General features: G+C 38.3%; 2 protein-coding genes across 2 annotated transcripts; one reads left to right on the top strand and one right to left on the bottom strand.

Moving 5' to 3' along the window:
* Positions 1-2,811: 2,811 nt before the first annotated feature.
* LOC139145046 (tripartite motif-containing protein 2-like) lies at positions 2,812-5,034 on the bottom strand. The gene has a single exon (XM_070715976.1). It carries the CDS (start codon positions 5,032-5,034, stop codon positions 2,812-2,814), a length of 2,223 nt encoding a protein of 740 aa, XP_070572077.1.
* A 12,971-nt stretch (positions 5,035-18,005) lies between these two features.
* Positions 18,006-18,668, top strand: LOC139145038 (melatonin receptor type 1B-B-like). Its single transcript, XM_070715963.1, has one exon. The coding sequence runs from the start codon at positions 18,006-18,008 to the stop codon at positions 18,666-18,668; it is 663 nt and encodes a 220-aa protein (XP_070572064.1).
* The last annotated feature ends 2,034 nt before the right edge of the window (positions 18,669-20,702 follow it).

The raw sequence follows: 20,702 nt of genomic DNA, 5'->3' as shown, positions 1-20,702 counted from the left end.
AGAATTGGAAAATGTTTAACATGTTACACTACCCTCCTTCAATTTAAGCGTGTTCATAAGCTAAAGGTGGCTGGTGGGAAAAGAAGTGGCCAGCATCTAGCTCTTGTTTCAAGCTTAAAATGATAAACAGTCTAATAAACAGTCTAACACGTTAGACTGAAAGATCCGTCGCTCGAGGGCGCTCTCTATGCTCCCTGAAGAGAGCGCCCTCGAGTGACAGATCTTTCAGTCTATCTGACCGTGCAGTGTACTGAGTAAAAATAAATTTGAATTTGAAGAGAACCTGATGTGTGATGGATAGGTGGCACATTTGGTAGTAACCATTTGCAGATTGGTTGAAAATAGACGATGCTGTAATTGTATGAATGAAATCTAACAAAGTCCAACCGAAATGTATGAGCAAAACGTCCAGTAGATCAGTGATTGGTGTTTCCTGAAAGATACAGTGCCGCAAGTATTACCAAGGCATCTCATCTGTTCTAATGCAAATTTGTCATTTCTTTTTACATTCAAAACCAAGAGAATAAGACTAGACTGTTGTTTTCATGTTTAAACAAGGACTAGACACAAGACTAGAAGAAGTTCTACACATTAAACATTTACAATTTTCATATCAGTAGGATTATTAAAAATTTCAAACTATCATGATATTTTTGTAATTTCTTTAGATTGTTTCGCAATACAAGTTCCTTTCATATCAAAGTCATTCATCAGTTATGTTCATTTCATTTTTCCACAGGCATTTGATAGTACTCCATGCTATTAAAATATTCTCATATAATTTTGATCAGCCTCGTTATCGTTTCTTGTCAAAAATGATGTAACTCAATTGTTTTAAATTCGGTCTGCAATTTCCCAGTGATGTTCAACTGCTACCTATCATTTGTCTCCAAACCAACTTTTTCTCATAGTTGGCAAAAAAGTAATGCTAAATTGCTTGACATTTGGTTTGTTACTAAGGTTACCGGGGCTTGCCTCAATCTATTTGAATAAATGAAATGACTTGTCTTATTTGAACTTTTCCATGCATTTTTGAATTATTATTTTTATAATTAATCTTCATAATCTCTTTGAATCAACTTCAGGTGTGATTTAAGATGAAGAGGGACGAGTCAGATTTTGTCACAAACTGTTCTGAAATCAAAGAGACAGAGCTGTTGTGTTTAGACATTGTTTATAAGTATAAATTTTTATCATGTGTCAGTTACATTAAATCAAAAGGTCAACAAAGCATATTTGGTCCCACTGACAAACTGACCAGATGAACATCAGTTATGTATGTCAAAATTTGCGACTCATTTGTACAGTAAATCAATCATTGTTTTACAGTGTAATATTCATTATGTCCTCTGTCATCCTAGTAGTTCAAGTATAATTATAAGAAGCAACTGAAAGATCAAGTTGTGTCTGAGGTTGGAGTCGGTGCAGACCCATACGTGACTGAATTTTTCAGTCTTTTCAAGAAGGTCAAAAAAAGAAAAGGCTCCGGTCACATCATTTTTGCCAATTACAAAACACCAAAAATTTACTTAGGCAGTACAGCACTTAATAGTGACCATAACATCACAATTAGGAAATCAAAATTATTTGCAGTACTATTTTGTGTCATATACGTCAGTCTGCACGCAAAGAATGCCTTCTTGTGTTTTGATTTAACAAGTACAATGAAATGAAGTATTTTTTAGGGGATTTAAAAGACCTGGTGCACAAAACTGACGCAAGAACGACTGAACAACCCTAACAATTTGATACAAGCAGAAATAGTTAACATTCAAGATAACACCATCAGTTGTCTTGCTTTGTCACTCTTCAAAAAATAGCTTACAATATTTGAATCATGGATGCAACTTAAGTTTATTGAAATTTTGGTCTCATACCTACAAAGGAACTCTCAAATAAGAAAAAATCAATTTGTAAATCATATAAGAAAAAATCATTTTTTTAACAAATTACATAAGAGAAACAATGAATACAGCTGCTATTTATAAAACTATAAAATATTGAATAGAGAGCAAAAAGCTACTTAGTTCAGAGAGCAAGTGTATATCAATTACATTCAGTTTACTCTTTTACAACTGAAACACTGTACAAAATACAATATCATCCATCCAGTGCGCGCACACACACAAACGCACACTATACAATAATGCATATTTTGACCATTAAAGTAGAAATGGACCATACCTCTGAAGTTATCTGTATAGTTCTCAGTGAACGTTAAAAAAACTTGACAAAACTGAAAGAAAAAATATTTTCAAATTCCTGCAACATTTAAAAATGTCGGCAAAGGTGGCAAAAATGTGAAATACATACTCAGTAGAGTTGATATTGGAACAAAGTGAACCATTTCAATATCGCACTTTGTCCAAATTTTAAAATGATCATAAATTAACAATGAAACAAATATGAGAAGAGAAAATCTATCACAGAAGTCAATCATTTCTACAATACCGCTCAGACTTGGTTACAATTTTGATTGGTTTCATTAAATACAGAAAATAGGGCCATCTTTCATCGTCATTGAAAACATTATTGTTTGCTGTCTAATTGACCCCTTCACCTGGTGATGGTTTTCTATCATTCTACAAACACTTTGGTACAGCCCCTCAGATGCACCAGCTACAACCAACTAGTCAATAGCCAAAATTAATCTAAAAGAAGGTTGTCTGTCACCCCTCTGATCCACATTGATTCAGTCCAGTTTTGTAAGCTTGCTTCAATGCAGAAAACATGCCTTCTTTGTCCTGTATGTAATCAAAAAGCTGTCTCAGTGCAAGCACATCATCTAATCCTGTGGCGGTGATCTTTGTATCAGTCTATATACACTCTGATGTGGTTTTTCAATTCATCAGCCAAAATCACCCTACGGGGTACATCATCTGTAAGTGCAATACCATTTGGCCGATGTAGATGAAACCAAACATCGTAATCACAGGAAACAAACTTACCACAGGTCTGGAACTTTAGCAGACAGCCCTCCCGGGGACTCCCCCTTCTATAACCACCAACATAGACATATTTATCATTTACAATTGATAATCCCATCGGGGATACCAGGTCATTCCACTCTTCCTTGCAATCAAAGGAATACAAGTACTGATCATTTGAACTGAATACCTGGATACGCTTGTTGTTGTAGTCAGCTACAAACACCATTCCAGTACTTCCTACTACAATGCCATGTGGGTCATCAAATTCCCCCGGACCATTACCTCTTGGCCCAAATGACCTGCAGTAATCGCCACGTTTAGTGTAGACCTTAATATGTAAATCCTCACAGGTTGTCACATAGACATTGCCATCTACAGGGCTAATTCCAATGCCTTTTGGGTTTTTCAGTTTTGCAAAGCATTGGATGACACATCCATTTTCATCACTGACAACTACTTGACTCCCATATCTGGAGCCATCTAGAATATAGTACATGTTATCACTGGATATTGCTATGTTCACAGGGCGGAAAAATCTTAATTGTTTGAAATCAATGATTTTCTTAAGTCTGCCCTCTCTGGTTGTTATTTGTAATCTGCCATTGTTAGTATCTACAATGACTATGTCTCCATCTTTGTTTATGGCTACATCAGACGGACGATTGTACTGTCCCTCAGCATTTCCTTTACTGCTAAATGGGTGCACAAATCCTTTGATGACAGGTATGATGACAGGACAGCCTGGTATTGGTTGATCATCTATTATGACGAAAATGTGATATTTACCATCCATTTGTCCACATACTCTTAATCTGTGGCTACCGTCTCTGCTATCTGACACATTGACGTCTTCCCATGATGCATCTGGTTTTATCACTTTGACTTTCATTGGTTGATCTAGAAACGGAATGACATGCTTCCCTGTGGAATCTCTGGTTGTGATCAGTAGGTCTGCAGAGTCACCTTTCCAGAGTTGCTCTGGAATGTTTTCTACTGTGCACTTTGAAACACAAACATCAGATCGGAATATTCCAAGAATTCCCTGTTCATCGAGTTCATCACTTGCCCTGAATACTGCTTCATCGTTATGTGTCTTTAGGTCAGTTTCTATGGTCATTAGCTGCTCAATACAATAACATACATCATTCTTAGCTGAGAAAAGTTGAACAGCATTCCCATGACGCATCAGTGTTTCTATACAACTGCAAGCACTCTTAATGTTACCATGCTTTAATTCCATCTCGTCAATGTCAGCTGTTGCATTTTTCAGTTTAATTTTGTAAATGCTTTTCAGCTCCTCTATCAGTCTCTGTTCTTCGCTCTTTATTTTCTTGATAATTTCTTCTGCTTTCATTCTCACCTTCCTTTCTTCTGTGCTGCACTGCTCTGTCAGCTTGCTGTGTCTCTGCTTTGCTTGGGTTTTGCTCTTTTCAGCTTCCCGTTCTTTCACTTTCAGTTTGTCAACCATGGCTTTTAATTCAGTAAGATACTCATCTGCTGCATCTTTCAAGTCTATGTGTACATGTTCTGGTATGCGGTGTTTGACTATGGTGCAGTTCGTACAGACAGGTACCTTACAGGTCTCACAAAAGAATTCGATTTTGTTCTCAACGTGAATACTGCAATATTCCACCACTTCTATCGCTACTGGACTTGCTGACTTTGCTGTTTCATATTCTTCAATGGTCATAACCTTATGTGTCCGCGTCAGTAACAGATTTTTATGTACCTTAATACAGCTGTTACAAAGATACTGTTTGCACTCCATGCATCTGTGAGAAGCTGTATTTTCTTGACAGCCTTCACACTTGATCTCGGCTCCCTTTACAGACGCCAGTCGTTGCTTGAATATCTCGATCAGGTTCTTCATAAAGAAGTTGCCTTTCATCGCTGGCACTCCTCCATCAGGAACCTCGTGTTGCTGTCTACATTCGGGACAGTTTAGCGTTCCCTCCTTTTCAACCAACGTGACTAAGCACGACTCGCAGAATGTATGCAGACATGGTAGGATTTTAGGAGACTTGAACTGTTCCAGACAGATGGTGCAGCATAGGAAATCTGCACCGATTTCTTCCAGAAATTTCGTTTCATCAGCAGTCGCCATTGTGGATAGGTGTGTCGTTATTATATGACCTCGAGGTAGGCACTCACTGGTACGCACTTAACTGTGCACTTAGCGTTTCAAGAATATGACCCCTTAACTATGTATTGATATATCACAAACAATTGTAACATTTTGACTGGATGGCTGGGTCATATCACACGTCACGCTTGCAATAAATATTTTAGAAAAATTGAAAGCATAAGGAATCCTAAATGACCTTCTTTTTATCTACTGACAAACAAGCCTGTACTCAAACGTTTGCCAGTTTCGCACGTCGGTACGGTCAGAAGACTATTACAACAATAGACCCAACGTTTGTTTCGTGCAATGATTAACTTTAGATTTAAACTATGTAAAAGTAGTACTAATAAATCATTGGATAGGAGAAATGGTCGGTACCTGGACATGCACAGTCGCGCGTGGTTCGATACACGGCGGCCGCTAAAGTATGCAGCGGCCGCCGTGTATCGAACTGAGCGAGACTGTGAGGACATAAGATGTTTTCCTCATTCAAATGTGCAGCACTTTGTACGGGAAAGCAGGACGTTCAATTCAACTTTATTAGGCATAAGGGAAAGATATATTTTCCAAACTATTAACTTATTGCCACCGAACGTCTGTAATGAAGTTCGTCTACGATGAAGAGCTCAAATGTGTTTATCGCACTGTAGAATCAGGACGCCGCCCTTAGCTCTGTAACTTCTACTCGCAAACTGAAATCATAAAAGTGTACCGTCATAAACCATTTCTGTGATCTTGTTCATTTGCCCCATAAAGCTGTCCCCACACCCAATGGTCAACGAAGAGAAATATCCCAGAGAGAACATTGAGGGCGCATCACCATACGGTTGATTTATTTTATTTGCGACTTTGTTGAAATCAATTTATCTCTAAAAACACGAACGAGGGGCTGTGAGAGAGTCTAGATTAGGCACCTTACGTCAACACACATAGCTGCAACATTTAAAAATTTTACGATGCATATTATGACAAACGTGTTGTAACTTTCATCAATCGCCAACGTACCTTGGATACAGTGATGACATTGGTTGTATGGGTCCCATACGACCTTTGAGCAGTTTCCACTAGCTGTGGATACGCAGCGGTGCTGTGGCGTATTCACAGCTTAGTTTCCAAGACCCCCTTCCTTTAATTTTAAAATTCACTGGACCAAGTCCTTCCACCAAATTTTACAGTACCCTATTCGCGTGTCTTTGGGTGTTCTCTTCGATCCACTGATACATCTAGCTGCCGCTACTAAACCGCAATTGGTTGACAACTACACAGAATAATAATACCATGTGATTTGAAAATATTACCCGACTTCCTCTACATCAAAGTTTTTGAAAACATGCGTAATTCCAATGCGCCTTTTCAGTCACTAATTAATCCTTTAACACGATTGGAACTAATTTGGGATAATTGGATGGTGAAGTTATGTCGATTTAATCTACAAATGTAATCTCATCTGCTTTTCTTTTTATATTACACTTTTGTTTTTATGAGTAATTTGTAATATTGCAACATTCAGCTGTACGTCACCTAATACTTTTAAGAACTTTAAAAAATATGAAAATCCAATTATCCCGAAGTAGGTCCAATTGTGTTCTTTCTTCTTTTCTACAAAATATAAAAAAGTAAATCGTTGAAAATAATATCCTGTTTGCTACACAAAGACTTTATACATCTCGTCCTGAAAATGAATAAATCCTACCACCACATCACACAATATCAAAATGGAGTCGTAATCCCTCGACAGTTTCACGTACTTCAGCATCGGCACCGTAGAAACTTAGGGACCGTCTCAGATTATCGCATAAGGTTCAAAAAGCGAAATTCATTCGTTTACGGGGGGAGGGATTTGACCTCCATTCAATTGGTGAACTTCACTTTCGCACTTTTATTTTGTGATCACAAGTTTTTCTGTGTAAAAATAAAAAAATTGCACACTTGGTCAACAAGTTTTACAGGAACTGTTTTTTCAGCTCATTTGTGTCCCAAATACAATTTACCGACAGTAATCTTGTATCCTAAACCTTTCATTCATCAAATAATAAAGATTAAAGTATCACTTTTTTTAAATGTGCTATTATAAGCGTCTGCCAGCTCTATCCACACGTGGTCATTTCACTCTCACTGTGTTGAGGAAACAGCACTGAATACTGCAGTCTTCACGAGACGAATAATTTTGAGTACATTGTTCTCTCAGGCACACATCAACATTTCGCACTTTTAAACTTCCCTTCTGAGGATGAGAATGGGGGTTTTGATCTAAACGAAGCAATTTCGTTTCTTGAACTTATGCAACAATCTGAGACGGTCCTTTATGAAAATAGAAACTTAAAAAGTTGTCAAGTATTGCATCGCGGGTCTATTGCAGCTAATCATGAGATAAAAGTCGTTAACTTATTAGGATATCATTACATCAGATGATTTCCTTTACTCATGTACCTTTATTTATGGCGGAAACTAGGACTATCACTTTGAAACGTCATATCTGTCAACAGGTATGTAAGATGTGGGTCAACTCGAAAGTGTGCCCGATATTGCGCCCTCTATTCTGCTCTGCCTAACTGCAGCTGTTGAACCGCGTCACAGGTCGGGTCGGGTCTCTTGCCTGCTCCCCTGAACCACTTCTACCTCTGACTGCTGCTCACGAAAGTAGGCTCAGCCCTGGCAGTGGTAGAAATGGGACAGGGGCCACAGGCGAACTAGGAGTAATGATCTAAAAATATGATATTTTCGTAATTCTTAAAAATAATAAATCATAATTATGAAATATATTGGTATTATTAAAGCCAAAATATTTTTATCAGGGTTTAACTTCCTCTATGAGTAGCAGCACTCGATAAAATCACTGTACGTGTACGTATTGTGTGTGACCATCAGGCCCAGGCGTCCAATATACAGTAGAAGTATATATCAGGACGGCTTCCAGCCTTCCCTTCAACTGTGATGAAATAGTAACTTGACTTTAATGATATCAGTACATTTCATAATTATTTCTTTATTATTTTTAATAATTAAGAAAATAATAGAATATAATATAATATTTGTAGACTATTTACTCCTAGTTCGCCTGTGGGGGATCAGACTAGATCTTACGTCGAAGCCGGTTATCGTGCACCAATTAATGCATTATGGACTCAGTCGCTAAGAGGAGAGGCAACAGACAGAACCGCTCGGCTAAATCCCCACTCTCAAAAAAGAGTGGTTCAATAGCCGGCGAAGTTGTTACATTTTTCTGACTGAGACCGCTCCACACGCTGTAGAGTTCGTGAAGCACTCGCGCACGTCCGCTCACTATCACACATTGCACACACAAACTGTATCGAAGCGTAGCAGTGAATACATCGCTTTAACTGGGCGAACGACAGTCCCGGGGACAATTCTGTCCACCAGCAGAGCTATCAACCCAGGGTATAAAATACGGCTAGTTTTCAATCGGGTTCGAACTCACAACATACGGCATCAGTCTCACCGGAACTTTTGATATCGTTGTCATGTACATAGTTTGTATTATTGTTCATTTATGTTTATTCCATAAAATACATTTTATGAATCTTCTTCCTGGAGTATGTTGAGTAGCGCCTAGAAAGTGCTAGCCTTGCTATCTAACTTCACCATGCACAATATGCCGTGTTATTGATGACAAATGAATTCTATAGTATGCAGATTAAAAACCATTGACGGTAACAAGTTTGGACGCTGATTCCACAAACAAATGCTGTTTTGACAGATAGATCAGTAAGTATTTCAACATCACTTTAGGAGTAGAAAAAATCGCTTATTTAAAAAACAAACAAAAAAATACCAAAACAATACTCAAAAGTTAATGGAGTTGTAACGGAGTTAGACGTGCTGTTCAGTACCATTTAGAAAGAAAGCTATTCCCGGCCCTACTTTTCTGCTCCGTTAGATGACATGTGGCCGGTCTTCTGCGGCCTTCGTTGAAAGTCTTCAAGATGACCCTTGTATAAAATGTCGGCTTCCAGTCTGGTGACGTGGTAAGTAAGGTCAAGGAGTTCTACCAAGCTGTGGCAACAATTCATCAAGGCGGTCCTAAAAACAAGCCGCTTATGTTCATTATCAAATGTAACTATTTTCACAAGTAGTCTAAGTTTTACACTACCGCCATATACATGGATCCGTATTGTATATGTCAGTCAGTTTGAACAGTGTACCTTGGCATTATCAGTTGTATACATATGTCTCAATACCAAAGGTTCTCACTGATATCATTTTGTATACAATAACTTTCAACTATGAAACTACTCCATAGTTTGTTATTGAAGCTCGAATTTCACGTAAAACATTTAAATCGTTGGACCCAATGTGTTGTGTGTGTGTATGTATGTATGTATGTATGTATGTATGTATGTATGTATGTATGTATGTATGTATGTATGTATGTATGTATGTATGTATGTATGTATGTATGTATGTATGTATGTATGTATGTATGTATGCATGCATGCATGCATGCATGCACGTACGTACGTACGTACGTACGTACGTACGTACGTACGTATGTATGTATGTATGTATGTATGTATGTATGTATGTATGTATGTATGTATGTATGTATGTATGTATGTATGTATGTGTGTATGTATGTATGTATGTATGCATGTATGTAACCTCGGTTACGAAGTAAGTCACGTGATTTGATCTTCCATCCCATCTGACAGTTGAGTAATCAGATGGAATTCCTTGACAGAAGATAGTACATTTGCTGCATCTATATACCGCCTGATGTCATCAACCAGGGTATTGAGGACTTTTCTGACTCTCTTCAGAAAGTCTCCTTGCATTGTAATGAAAATGATTTGATTCTTATCACTGGTGATTTCAATTTATCTGACATGTCTTGGTCTAATATACAAGGTTGTACGCTTCCAAGAAAATATTACTAGTCACGCTGCCCATCGCCTGCGTGACATAATATGTGAATTTGGTTTAGACCAACACAATGAAGAGCCTACGTATGTCAATAACGTTCTTGATCTAGCACTCCCAAAGTTTAAGTTGGCTGAGCCTGCTATTTCATCAGATCATAAAGATGTGTGTATTGAGCTTTGTATTCCAAAATTACAAACAATGCATGATAATGCCACTCGAAGAGTTTCAAAGCTGACTTCGATCATATGAGGCAACTTCTTTCACGATCCAAATGCCTTTCGCGAATTTGAAAGTACCCCCACTGAGAATGACACGCGTAAAGTTTCAGTTCTATTTGTAAGTTGATTTTGGAGAAGTAGATTTTTAAACATTAAATTTGAATTTTCTCAAAATCCAATATGGCGGCCAAACCATACGACCAATCCAAATATAATAATAATATTATAATAATATATTCTCATGTAAACTGAATACAAATTATGGCGAAGGATACACTGCCATTATCATACAAAATTTCACGTGAGAAAAAGACTGGAAAATAGTTGCCATAGGCACTAATCGAGTTCAGCCTCATACTCAGAAATACATAAATTAACAGTCAGTATATGAAATGGCGACTATTCCATGTTATCACAAAAAATACATTACACAATGGGAAATAGCTGAAAATTATAGCCACGAACTGCAAAATTACAAATCTAACAGGTAATTTTCAATTCTTTTTTAAATCTGTGTCTCTTGGAAATATTTTTTATGTCTTCTGCAATATTGTTCCATACCGAAGTACTGGTGAATTTAATACATGTTTGCCCTGAACTGGTTCTGCATTTCGGTGGATGCAAAACATTTTTATTTCTTGATCGAGTACTATGGTAATGATCAATATGATTTGAAGTGCGTGGGAAGATTACCATAAAGTACATCATCAACGAAATTGGCGACCTGAAGCTTACATTATTTATATACATCAAGAATTTTGAGTTTCTTGAATAAAGGGGCACTATGAGCATCATAACTTCTTCCTGATATAATACGCACGATTCTTTTTTGAATGACCAGCATATCTGAAAATGCCTATCTACGTTTGCCAAATGCCTCTAACAAACTTGAAAGTGCTCACAATAAGGATGATACGAGTGAAATTTCTGTTTAATCGGTGCGTTGGTTCTGGAGAAAATTTTTTAAATATTAAATTGGGATTTTCGCAAAACCCAATATGGCGGCTAAACCACGTGACCGATCCAAATGCCTTTTGCAAATTTGAAAGTGCTCACACTAAGGGTGATACGACTTAAATTGCCGTTCTATCATGGTGTTGGTTCTGGAGTAGAAGATTTTTAAGACCAAATTGGCATTGTTCGCAAAATCTAATATGGCGGCCAAACCACGTGACAGATCCAAATGCCTATAGCAAACTTAAAAGCGATCACATTAAGGATGATATGAATAAAATTTCAGTTGAATCGGTATATTGATTCTGAAGAAGAAGATTTTTGAAGATAAAATTGGTATTTTTCGAAATTCCAATATGGCGGCCAAATCAAGTAACCGATCCAAACGCTTTTAGCAAACTTGAAAGCGATCGCACTATGGATGATATGCCTAAATTTTCAGTTCAATCGGTGATTTTATTTGCAAATTATGAACATATGTTCATACTGGCTGTAAAAAATGTTTAATCGACTAGACACCTAGGTCATCTGGAGAAGCCATATTTCAGTTTTTGGTAAATCCAATATGGCCGCCAGGTCACGGGAACAATCGTAATGTCAGGGTAATATGCAAGAGTACTTATACGTACCTATTAGCCCTGCAAGTTTGAGAAGTTTATGTCGACCGATTTTTGAGTTCTACGTGAGCAAAAATTTTATGGAAGAAGAAAAAGTTGCAGAAAAATGTTGAATTCCTACAAAACCAATAGCGGCAGAGCCGTTAGGCTTGGGCCACTAACAATAAATATAACTATGTATTTCTTTGCTTATATAAAGTAAATATATAATCTGCAAGTTGTTCATTGGACAACTCTTGTTTTGTTAGAAGAGAAATAAGCTTTTTTTTCAGTTGTATCATTTGGGAGATTAATTTTACTGAAAAAGTTTTTTTCTTTGAACTTCGTATTTCGCAGACTAATAATGCATTTCATCTTCAATATTGTTGGTGTTACGTTGATTGCAGTAATTGGGGTTTTTGAAACAGCGGGTCTCCCTTTTTCAATTGCTAGATCGTGATTGCTTATGCGAAGTTTTGTGAGTAATTTTCTTTTCTCACCTTGTAACAGTGTTAAGTAGGGTTAAGTAGGATTCTAATTTAAAATGATGATTTATTTTGTCGTACATTCTTAGTTTAATATTTTCATCTGTGATCAAATTTTCCAAAATGACCTCATATTTATTTGTTAAAGTTGTTTTCATTAATTCAGCTTGGTGGTAAACTGATGGAGCTTTATCAAGGAGAAAGTTGATTTAATTGGCTTCAAGTTAAAGGGCGATTATTTGTAACTTTTGACCATTGTTTAAATTGGAAAATTTCATGTTGGAGGCTCATATTTGTTGCAAAATGTTGTTTTACGAAGAAACAAACATGATTAGTGATGTTATAGCATAAAACTGCTAATTTTTGTTCAAACGTGTTGCCCTTCCAAGCTCGTTTGTTGACGTCTGGCATGCTCAGCGTGCTGGGGAGAACGCAGATAATGTTGACGCCGCGATCACGCCAGATGTACAAGTTCACGTTTATTGTGGGATCAAAACAACATTGCGTCGTGGATTGCAAGACATCTGGCTACGCAACGTGCTCGGACAATGGACTACGACGTAAGTACCGGGCATAAGTAATGAATATTTATTTTGAAATCGCTGTAAATGGCTCGCGCAGGTGCAGAAGAATGCCTCCGTTGCAATCCGCATGTCAACAGAGTTTGTATTTCTGTCCGGACAAAAATTGAAAATTCGTTGTAAAAATCACATGTTATTTAGTTGTAGGGCACGTAATGTTTCCGATAATATGCGATTCTATGTTATTTGACAGGCTATTCAACATGAGCCAGTGATCATTTCAATCAAAACTAACGGAAAATCGCAAGAAGATACAGCTAATGGAACTTTAAACACTTAAAAAATTAAAACAGGATCTATTCTTAGTATCGTTTACCATTTGCTCCAGGAAAGATTCTTTGACCATGAAATTCTAGTTTCCCGATATACCAACCCATTGACGGAGGTGATTGGACTGCTATTGAGTTAATCCAAAAGAAGAACTTTCTGACGTTGTGTGTACCAGTCCCCCCCCCCCGAAACTGGAAGCAGTTTCTCAATAAAGTCGTAATGTAGGAATATGATCTACGTGGACTCTGAACTCTGAACAATTCTGGACAGTGTCTATTGAACTAAAACACGTGTAACTGATATGAACTATGATAGGGGCGTGTCTAGAGTTTCTGTTCTGTATAAACAGTATTGCCGGCTAATCATTTAGATTTGTTAACATCATTAGTGTGTAGTGAATAATACCGTGGCCGAAAACGACATTAAACCTCTTCAGTTTGCAATTTCGTCCATCTGTTTGACCTGCGCTGTTCTATACTATGTAAGAAATGACAACTTCAGATTGAAATGCCAACGACAAAACGTATTGAATAAGCTTCCTCACCCGATCTTACTCGGACTGTGGCTACATGAACGTCACAAAGCAAGTAGCCACATCCACAGCATTCTTTCGTTGCTAACACGAAAAAACGCTCATCACGTATACGTACGCGTACGTAAGCTCGCGCGACCTGTGCCCCGTCGTATCACATATACACCTGTCAATATCTTGTTGGGATTCTCTGTATTCCACCTTAGGCGTTTCCATACCATGGCATGGCCTCAAAAAGTTTAGAGTCGTAAAAAATAAGTACATAAGGTAACTGGAACCACAGTATTTATTTCCTCGACGTGGTCATCATTCTCATCTCGCTCAGTAGTGACTTTAATTAAACTGCGTGCGTTCAACCGATGATACAGTATTGTTCAACATTCATATTTCTCTTATGTGCATCACAACAGCCGGCTCCGGTAATTCATCACACAAGTTGTTTTCTTCATGTCAATATTGCCGCTTGATGCGTGTTTCATTATGTCCTTTACTTCTTGTTCAGAGATCTAACAATACACTCTTCAAGCTGATTTTGTTTACAATCATCACGACAGGCTGTCACATTGTTTAATTTAATTATATATTTATGATTGAGATGATGGCAAACATTCATTAAACACGATTGGAACGAATTTGGAATAATTGGATGGTGAAGTAATATCGATTTAATCTGCAAATGTAAGCTCATCTATTTTTGAAGTTACACACTTGTATTTATGAATAATTTGTAATATCGCAACATTCAGCTATAGAGCACCTTACACTTTTGAGAAATTTGAAAAATATAAAGGTCAAATTATCCCAAATTAGTTCTAATCGTATTATTAGTTCTAAGTAGCTGGGTGTCTCCGGAGTTTCAACACACTATATTACTACTTCAGGTAGTATGCGCCTCGAAAGTGAAACTTTTGCTAAAACTTTTCCAGTGAAACTTTCGACCGTTCTCCCACCAAATCAAAAATAAAAAAATCAGGGGTCACCGTGCTAGTTCTGGTACTAGAGAAACAAATTACTTGACATTTACCGATGTTTTTAAAATTCATAATGGCCTCCATCACTGTTTTATCTCTATGGGGGAAATATAAATTTTCGATTTTTAAAAAACTAAGACAATGAAAAACTAAGAAAATACTAAGACGGTGAAACCGTTCCTTACGCCAAGAGCTTTGAAATGAGTCCCCCACCCTTAGTGGTAGATCAAAAAAAAGAAAAAAAATTGTTAAAATTTTGGAGTCAGAATATCTGTCTCCGAGGAGCATTCTACATATTAACCACTTTCGCTTTGAATCTATAAAGTAAAGGTGCTCACTATTACCATCTCAAACGTCTAAGAAAGGTAGTATATTTATATTTGACATGGAACCCACCGACGATATAACAGAGAATATATATATCTAACGTTTCCGAGGCTTGGCAGCAGACGACAGTTTAGGAAAGCTCGCTTACACGGCTGTCATCGCCTGCATGTTCCAGCACAGCCACCGCGCTCATATACAAACTGCAACGAACCAGGGTCCGCATTTAGTTGGCTGGCGAATATAAAAGACAGTCGAAGTAACCGGGTTTAACATGTATGTATGTATGTATGTATGTATGTATGTATGTATGTATGTATGTATGTATGTATGTATGTATGTATGTATGTATGTATGTATGTATGTGTGTGTGTGTGTGTGTGTGTGTGTGTGTGTGTGTGTATGTATGTATGTATGTATGTATGTATGTATGTATGTATGTATGTATGTATGTATGTATGTATGTATGTATGTATGTATGTATGTATGTATGTATGTATGTATGTATGTATGTATTGTCACGTAGCGTGGGAGTAGACGTATAAGAGACGGCACGATACCCCGAAATATATTCTAAGTCGTAGCACTTTATTCAGCTGAGAAGGGGTTACTATAGGTCACTGTCGGTCATTCACTGTCAGTCATACAAACTAAATTCAAGTCATAAAATATCATATAATATTAACTATCTAGTGGCTACATCACAGTATGTATGTATGTATGTATGTACGTATGTGTGTGTATGTATGTATGTATGTCCGTGTGTACGTGTGTATGTACGTATGTACGTACGTACACCTACCTACCTACCTACCTACCTACCTATCTATCTATCTATCTATCTATCTATCTATCTATCTATCTATCTATCTATCTATCTATCTATCTATCTATCTATCTATCTATCTATCTATCTATCTATCTATCTATCGGTCAATTGATGGATATAACTGTGGTTACGTCCGTATACCATTCAGCAATTGTATTTACCTGAACTATAGCTGTCATACATAACGCTACAATGTTAACGTTTCATTCGCAGCATTTCATATTACGCATGCGCATTCCACACCATTTCTGATAAAATCGAGCAGTGACATTTAAATTGATCAGACAGCATTAAATCCGAGTCAGAATATGTAAAAACGATTGTGTGGTCTTTGTCGTGGTCATCAAATGCATCTTGTAAAATTTCGAAACTCGAAAGAACAACGATACGAGCAGATAGCAAGGACAAGTTCAGCTTGTTAGAAAAAAAGGACTCCGTGATAATTTGGAACTGTCGTGCAATCGACCATAACGATGACGGAAACAGATTCGTTACCATAGTTATTGGTTTCAATAAGAAAGTAGGTAGGCGGCTAAAACGACTCAGTCCGCTGCAAGGCCGGCTGTCGAGACGGATCAGATCACTCCTGTTCAGTTTTTTTTTTCTGGCAATTTTGACCTGAAAAGTGTCTTAATCCGACACAAGTACCAGCTCGCAGAAAACTTCCAATCATATTTGGCCTAATACTGACACTGAGGAAAGTCGTGCTCTTTTTCAACGGAAGCACAGCTGTGTCAGTTGTGCGAATCATCCCAGTTTTATTGAGCATCGTCGGCCTGCAAAGATGAACAACTTTACCGCAGGGAACACCTTCAACGCCAGCTGCGTTGAAGCGGTCAACGATAGTAACGCAAACTGCACAAACTTGACGAACAGCATCGGCTCTCACCCCGTCAGCACGTCCTCGCCCTATGCTGACGACATGACGCCGTTTCACTACTTCTACCTGATCGTACAGTTCGTGTTAATGATCGTCGGCACAGTGGGCAACATCATGGTGATCGGTGTCGTTCTCGTCAGCGGCAAGCTCCACACGGCCGGCAACATCTTCATCATGAACTTGGCGCTGGCAGATCTCTGGGTGACATCGTTTGTAGACACGTTCAGCATCGTGGGCATTCTACTCAGGCACGAATTCTTCGCTGACAAGACCGTGCTCTGCCAGATTATCGCCAGTACTTGTCTCGTTGCCTGCATCGCCTCGCTGTGGAATATCATGGCCATTAGCATCAACAGGTAGGGTGATCATGTTGGCGAGATGACATGTAGATGTAAAATTTAATATGTATGTATGTATGTATGTATGTATGTATGTATGTATGTATGTATGTATGTATGGAAACTTGGTACATTGTACTTACGCTGCAATCCCTGCGAATCGACTGTATTTTAGCTGAGAGAGAGAGAGAGAGAGAGAGAGAGAGAGAGAGAGAGAGAGAGAGAGAGAGAGAGAGCGAGTCAAGGATTGTCATTTGCCAACACTTCCTAACTATAGGCCATACTGAAAAAGATATTCCTTGGGCTTCCCTGGCAAGATAACTGCACCTAGTGAAACATTTCTAGCACTTATTGGCTGTAAATTTCCATAAATAGCTTAAATAATGGGATGCATTGTAAATGCAAGCATATATTGTTTGGTAGGGATAAACTCTCTATGTATTTCGCCCATCAAAGCGCTAGCGTTTATGCCTATATGATTTTTGTGACACGCCTTGTAAGGTGCACAATATTTACATTACTTTTGTATTGAGCGGTTAGCTTTCTCATGTTCCATTTTCTAAAGGCTTTGCACAGTATTTCTGTATACATCCCCTAATTTTTTACAACCTGGTCGCCGTGTCGTTCTTTACTTTTCTAATACAGTACTTCTTTCTGCCGCGGAGATTTCTTTTGAGCAGCCCGCCGGCCAAAGATTCCTCCTGACCACGTACCATGGTCCCTCCTAGCGGGTACGAATGATGATGATGTCAAGCTGAGATGTATGTGCCACATGGTGGTTTGAAACGAGAATATTTTGCGAGCAATATCATATATCATGTTTCCGCTTTCCTGACAAAACTGTCCACGGTCTATATCTGGATTCGTGATGCGCAAAATCGCATTTTTTACGATACTTGATGCAAATATCTAACCGTTTCTCTCTCTCTCTCTCTCTCTCTCTCTCTCTCTCTCTCTCTCTCTCTCTCTCTCGTTCTGTGGTACATTTATTTTTCCCCAGGTACATATATGTCTGCAAGAACACCCTCTACAAGAAAGTCTACACCAAACGTAACTCAATTTTCATGGCCCTCGGCATCTGGGTCGGCTGCATGCTCATGGATTTGCCAAACTTCCTCGGCTGGGGCGGTCATGTCTACGACCACAAGACCATGGTGTGCACCTACGAGCGCACAGCTAGCTACAGCTATACTCTTTTCTTCCTGACACTCTCCGTCTTCTTACCCCTGTCTGTCGTCTGCTTCTGCTACCTGAAGGTGTACCTGCTCGTGCGCACACAGCGGCACCGGATCGCCTCGCTCCAGGTCCAGTTCGGGGCCGACGAGTACCACGTGAAGCGGAAGGACATCCAACTACTGAAAACCTTCTTCGCCATTTTCATCGTGTTCTTCATCTGCTGGGGACCTTACGCCGTGATCGTCCTCGTCGACTTCGAGGACGTGCTCCCGCAGTGGTTGCACATCATTATCATCACCATGGCCCACGGCAACAGCAGTCTGAACAGCGTCCTCTACGGCGTGATGAACAAACAGTTCAGAGAAGGCTACTACAAGGTTCTGTCTTTGATCGGCTTCTGCCCTCGCTCTCGCGTCAACAACGCAGTGACGACATCGAGCCTAAGAGATGCGAGTGACGGCACCGCTGTACTCGTGGGCACAACATCCGAATTCACTGGTCAGAAAGGACGTTGTAAGTCTAAGAAGCAACAGTTTCAACCGAGAGAGCCCCACGCGGCAGCTGATCTTGTACAATAAGCTTAATCCCAACCTATATTACACTTCTTCACGAGTATTTCGTTCAGCTGTGTGCAAAAGTTTCTGTTGCAAATTTTTTGTCAAGCAAAACCAGATATATATTTATGGTTTTAGAAAGAGTTCTAAATAACTTGTGTCATAATTCAAAACTCAGAATAATTCCCAAATATTAACCATAGGATGGTACAGAACCGTGGGATATAGAGTCGTGACTTTCAAACAAGTGACGCGTGACGTGGCGCTATGTAAATGATCACGAATACAATCTGCAATATATCTCCTGAAAGCGCAAGGACCTTTGTCAGATATCGTTAATTGATGGACAACCTTAAGATCCAAGAGGATACGGATGATAACCCCTGCAAGGCGAATAGGCAATGTTCACGATTAATATTGTTTTTAGAACCTGTAAAATATACAGTAGAAGTATGGCTTCCCGCCTTCCTTTCAACCCTGATGAAATAGTAACACGACTTTAATGAGACATTAGCTGTAACTTTTGACTAATTTTTCACTACTCTGTTTCAATGTATCAACTACAGAATTTTACTATAATCCGATCATCATGACCAATACATTTCATAATTATTTCTTTATTATTTTTAATAATTAAGAAAAAATATAATATAATATTTGTTGACTATTTACTCCTAGTTTGCCTGTGAGGGATCAGACAAGATCCTACGTCGAAGTCGGTCATCGTGCACCAATTAATGCATTCTGGACTTTAACTATGAAACAAGAAGAAAATTCAGTATTCTTGCATATGGTAAAGTAAAGGCCCTGTTATCTTAAAACGTTTTGACCAGTGTTCGTGCTAACAGCGATCATAAAAAATTTCGGAAAGAAGCACTCTCATCATGACCATGTCACACTGCTCTAGATGCAATCCACGATCACCAGTTCCCATATATCGACAATCCTTCCTTATTTTCAAGTACAAGATCCACTTTGACAGTTTCACATAAAAAGTTGTTTCAAGATTCCAAATCGAATTCTGTATATGATATAATCGAAAGAGTGGCAGGGTTTTGAAGAAATGTAATGTTGGTGTATGTTTTTTCTCGCGCTTTTAACACGCCGTGTAATGTACACAGATAATTGTTTAATACAAGGAACCAGAGTACTGTCTACGACCTAGCATATACTGTTTGAAGAGCTTAACCCTTTGAGGGCCAATGTCAATTTTTGTCACCTTTAAAAATATTCCCTAGTTATTTTTTTTTCAATTTTTTGGCTAAATTTTGATAAAAAACTGCAGCCAATGAAATGTGATGTCCATTTGGTTCAAAATTATCCCCAAAAATAACATAAAATAAACGGAAATTTGGAAAATTTGCACCGAAATGTTGGTGGGAAAAATTACAGCACTCAAAGGGTTAAAGGTGTATAGGCATTCCCTTCTGACACAGTTCACCTTTGTGCTACGACTAACACAGGCCTTGCCAGGCTAAGCAAGCCTGCTCGTCAGCTTGGCATGGAGCTGTAGCATATAGTTTTTGTCAGTATTTGATTCTCATTCCGCGATCGTTGAGGGCAGATGGGAAATTAATGACGTATTTTATAATTAGTCATCTGAATCACTAGCATATGCAAGACAAAGTAACGATGACCTTTGAACTCTTCAAATATCCATGTGAACGTTTTTTGCCTCAATTTACATTTTTCTATTCTTTTGATCAATAATGGCATATCGATAACTCGTTCGCCTTCCCTACCCCGAGCTTGATCACCATTTTCTATCATGTATCTATCCCCTTACCACCTCCCTCCTGAATATTTTTTTTATCTTACGTTCGATTCATACTGATTTTAACTACTTAGTATTTGAAGTGATGTACAGATCTGAAAATCTACATCTACACTATTCCCTAAATCTCGTCTAGTGTGTGAAACAATTATATATATACGTACCAAGTACTGAGATTTTAATTTTCAATTTCTAAAAATTTTACTGCTGTACAGTTTATGTGGAATGGTGTTTTAAGTTTGCATAGACAATTTAGTGAAAAAGAGAATAACAGCAATCTTTCC

This window comes from Ptychodera flava, chromosome 1 (genome assembly GCF_041260155.1).
Source record: "Ptychodera flava strain L36383 chromosome 1, AS_Pfla_20210202, whole genome shotgun sequence".
Taxonomy (NCBI): Eukaryota; Metazoa; Hemichordata; class Enteropneusta; family Ptychoderidae; genus Ptychodera; species Ptychodera flava.
This window is presented reverse-complemented; position numbering and strand designations above follow the sequence as displayed.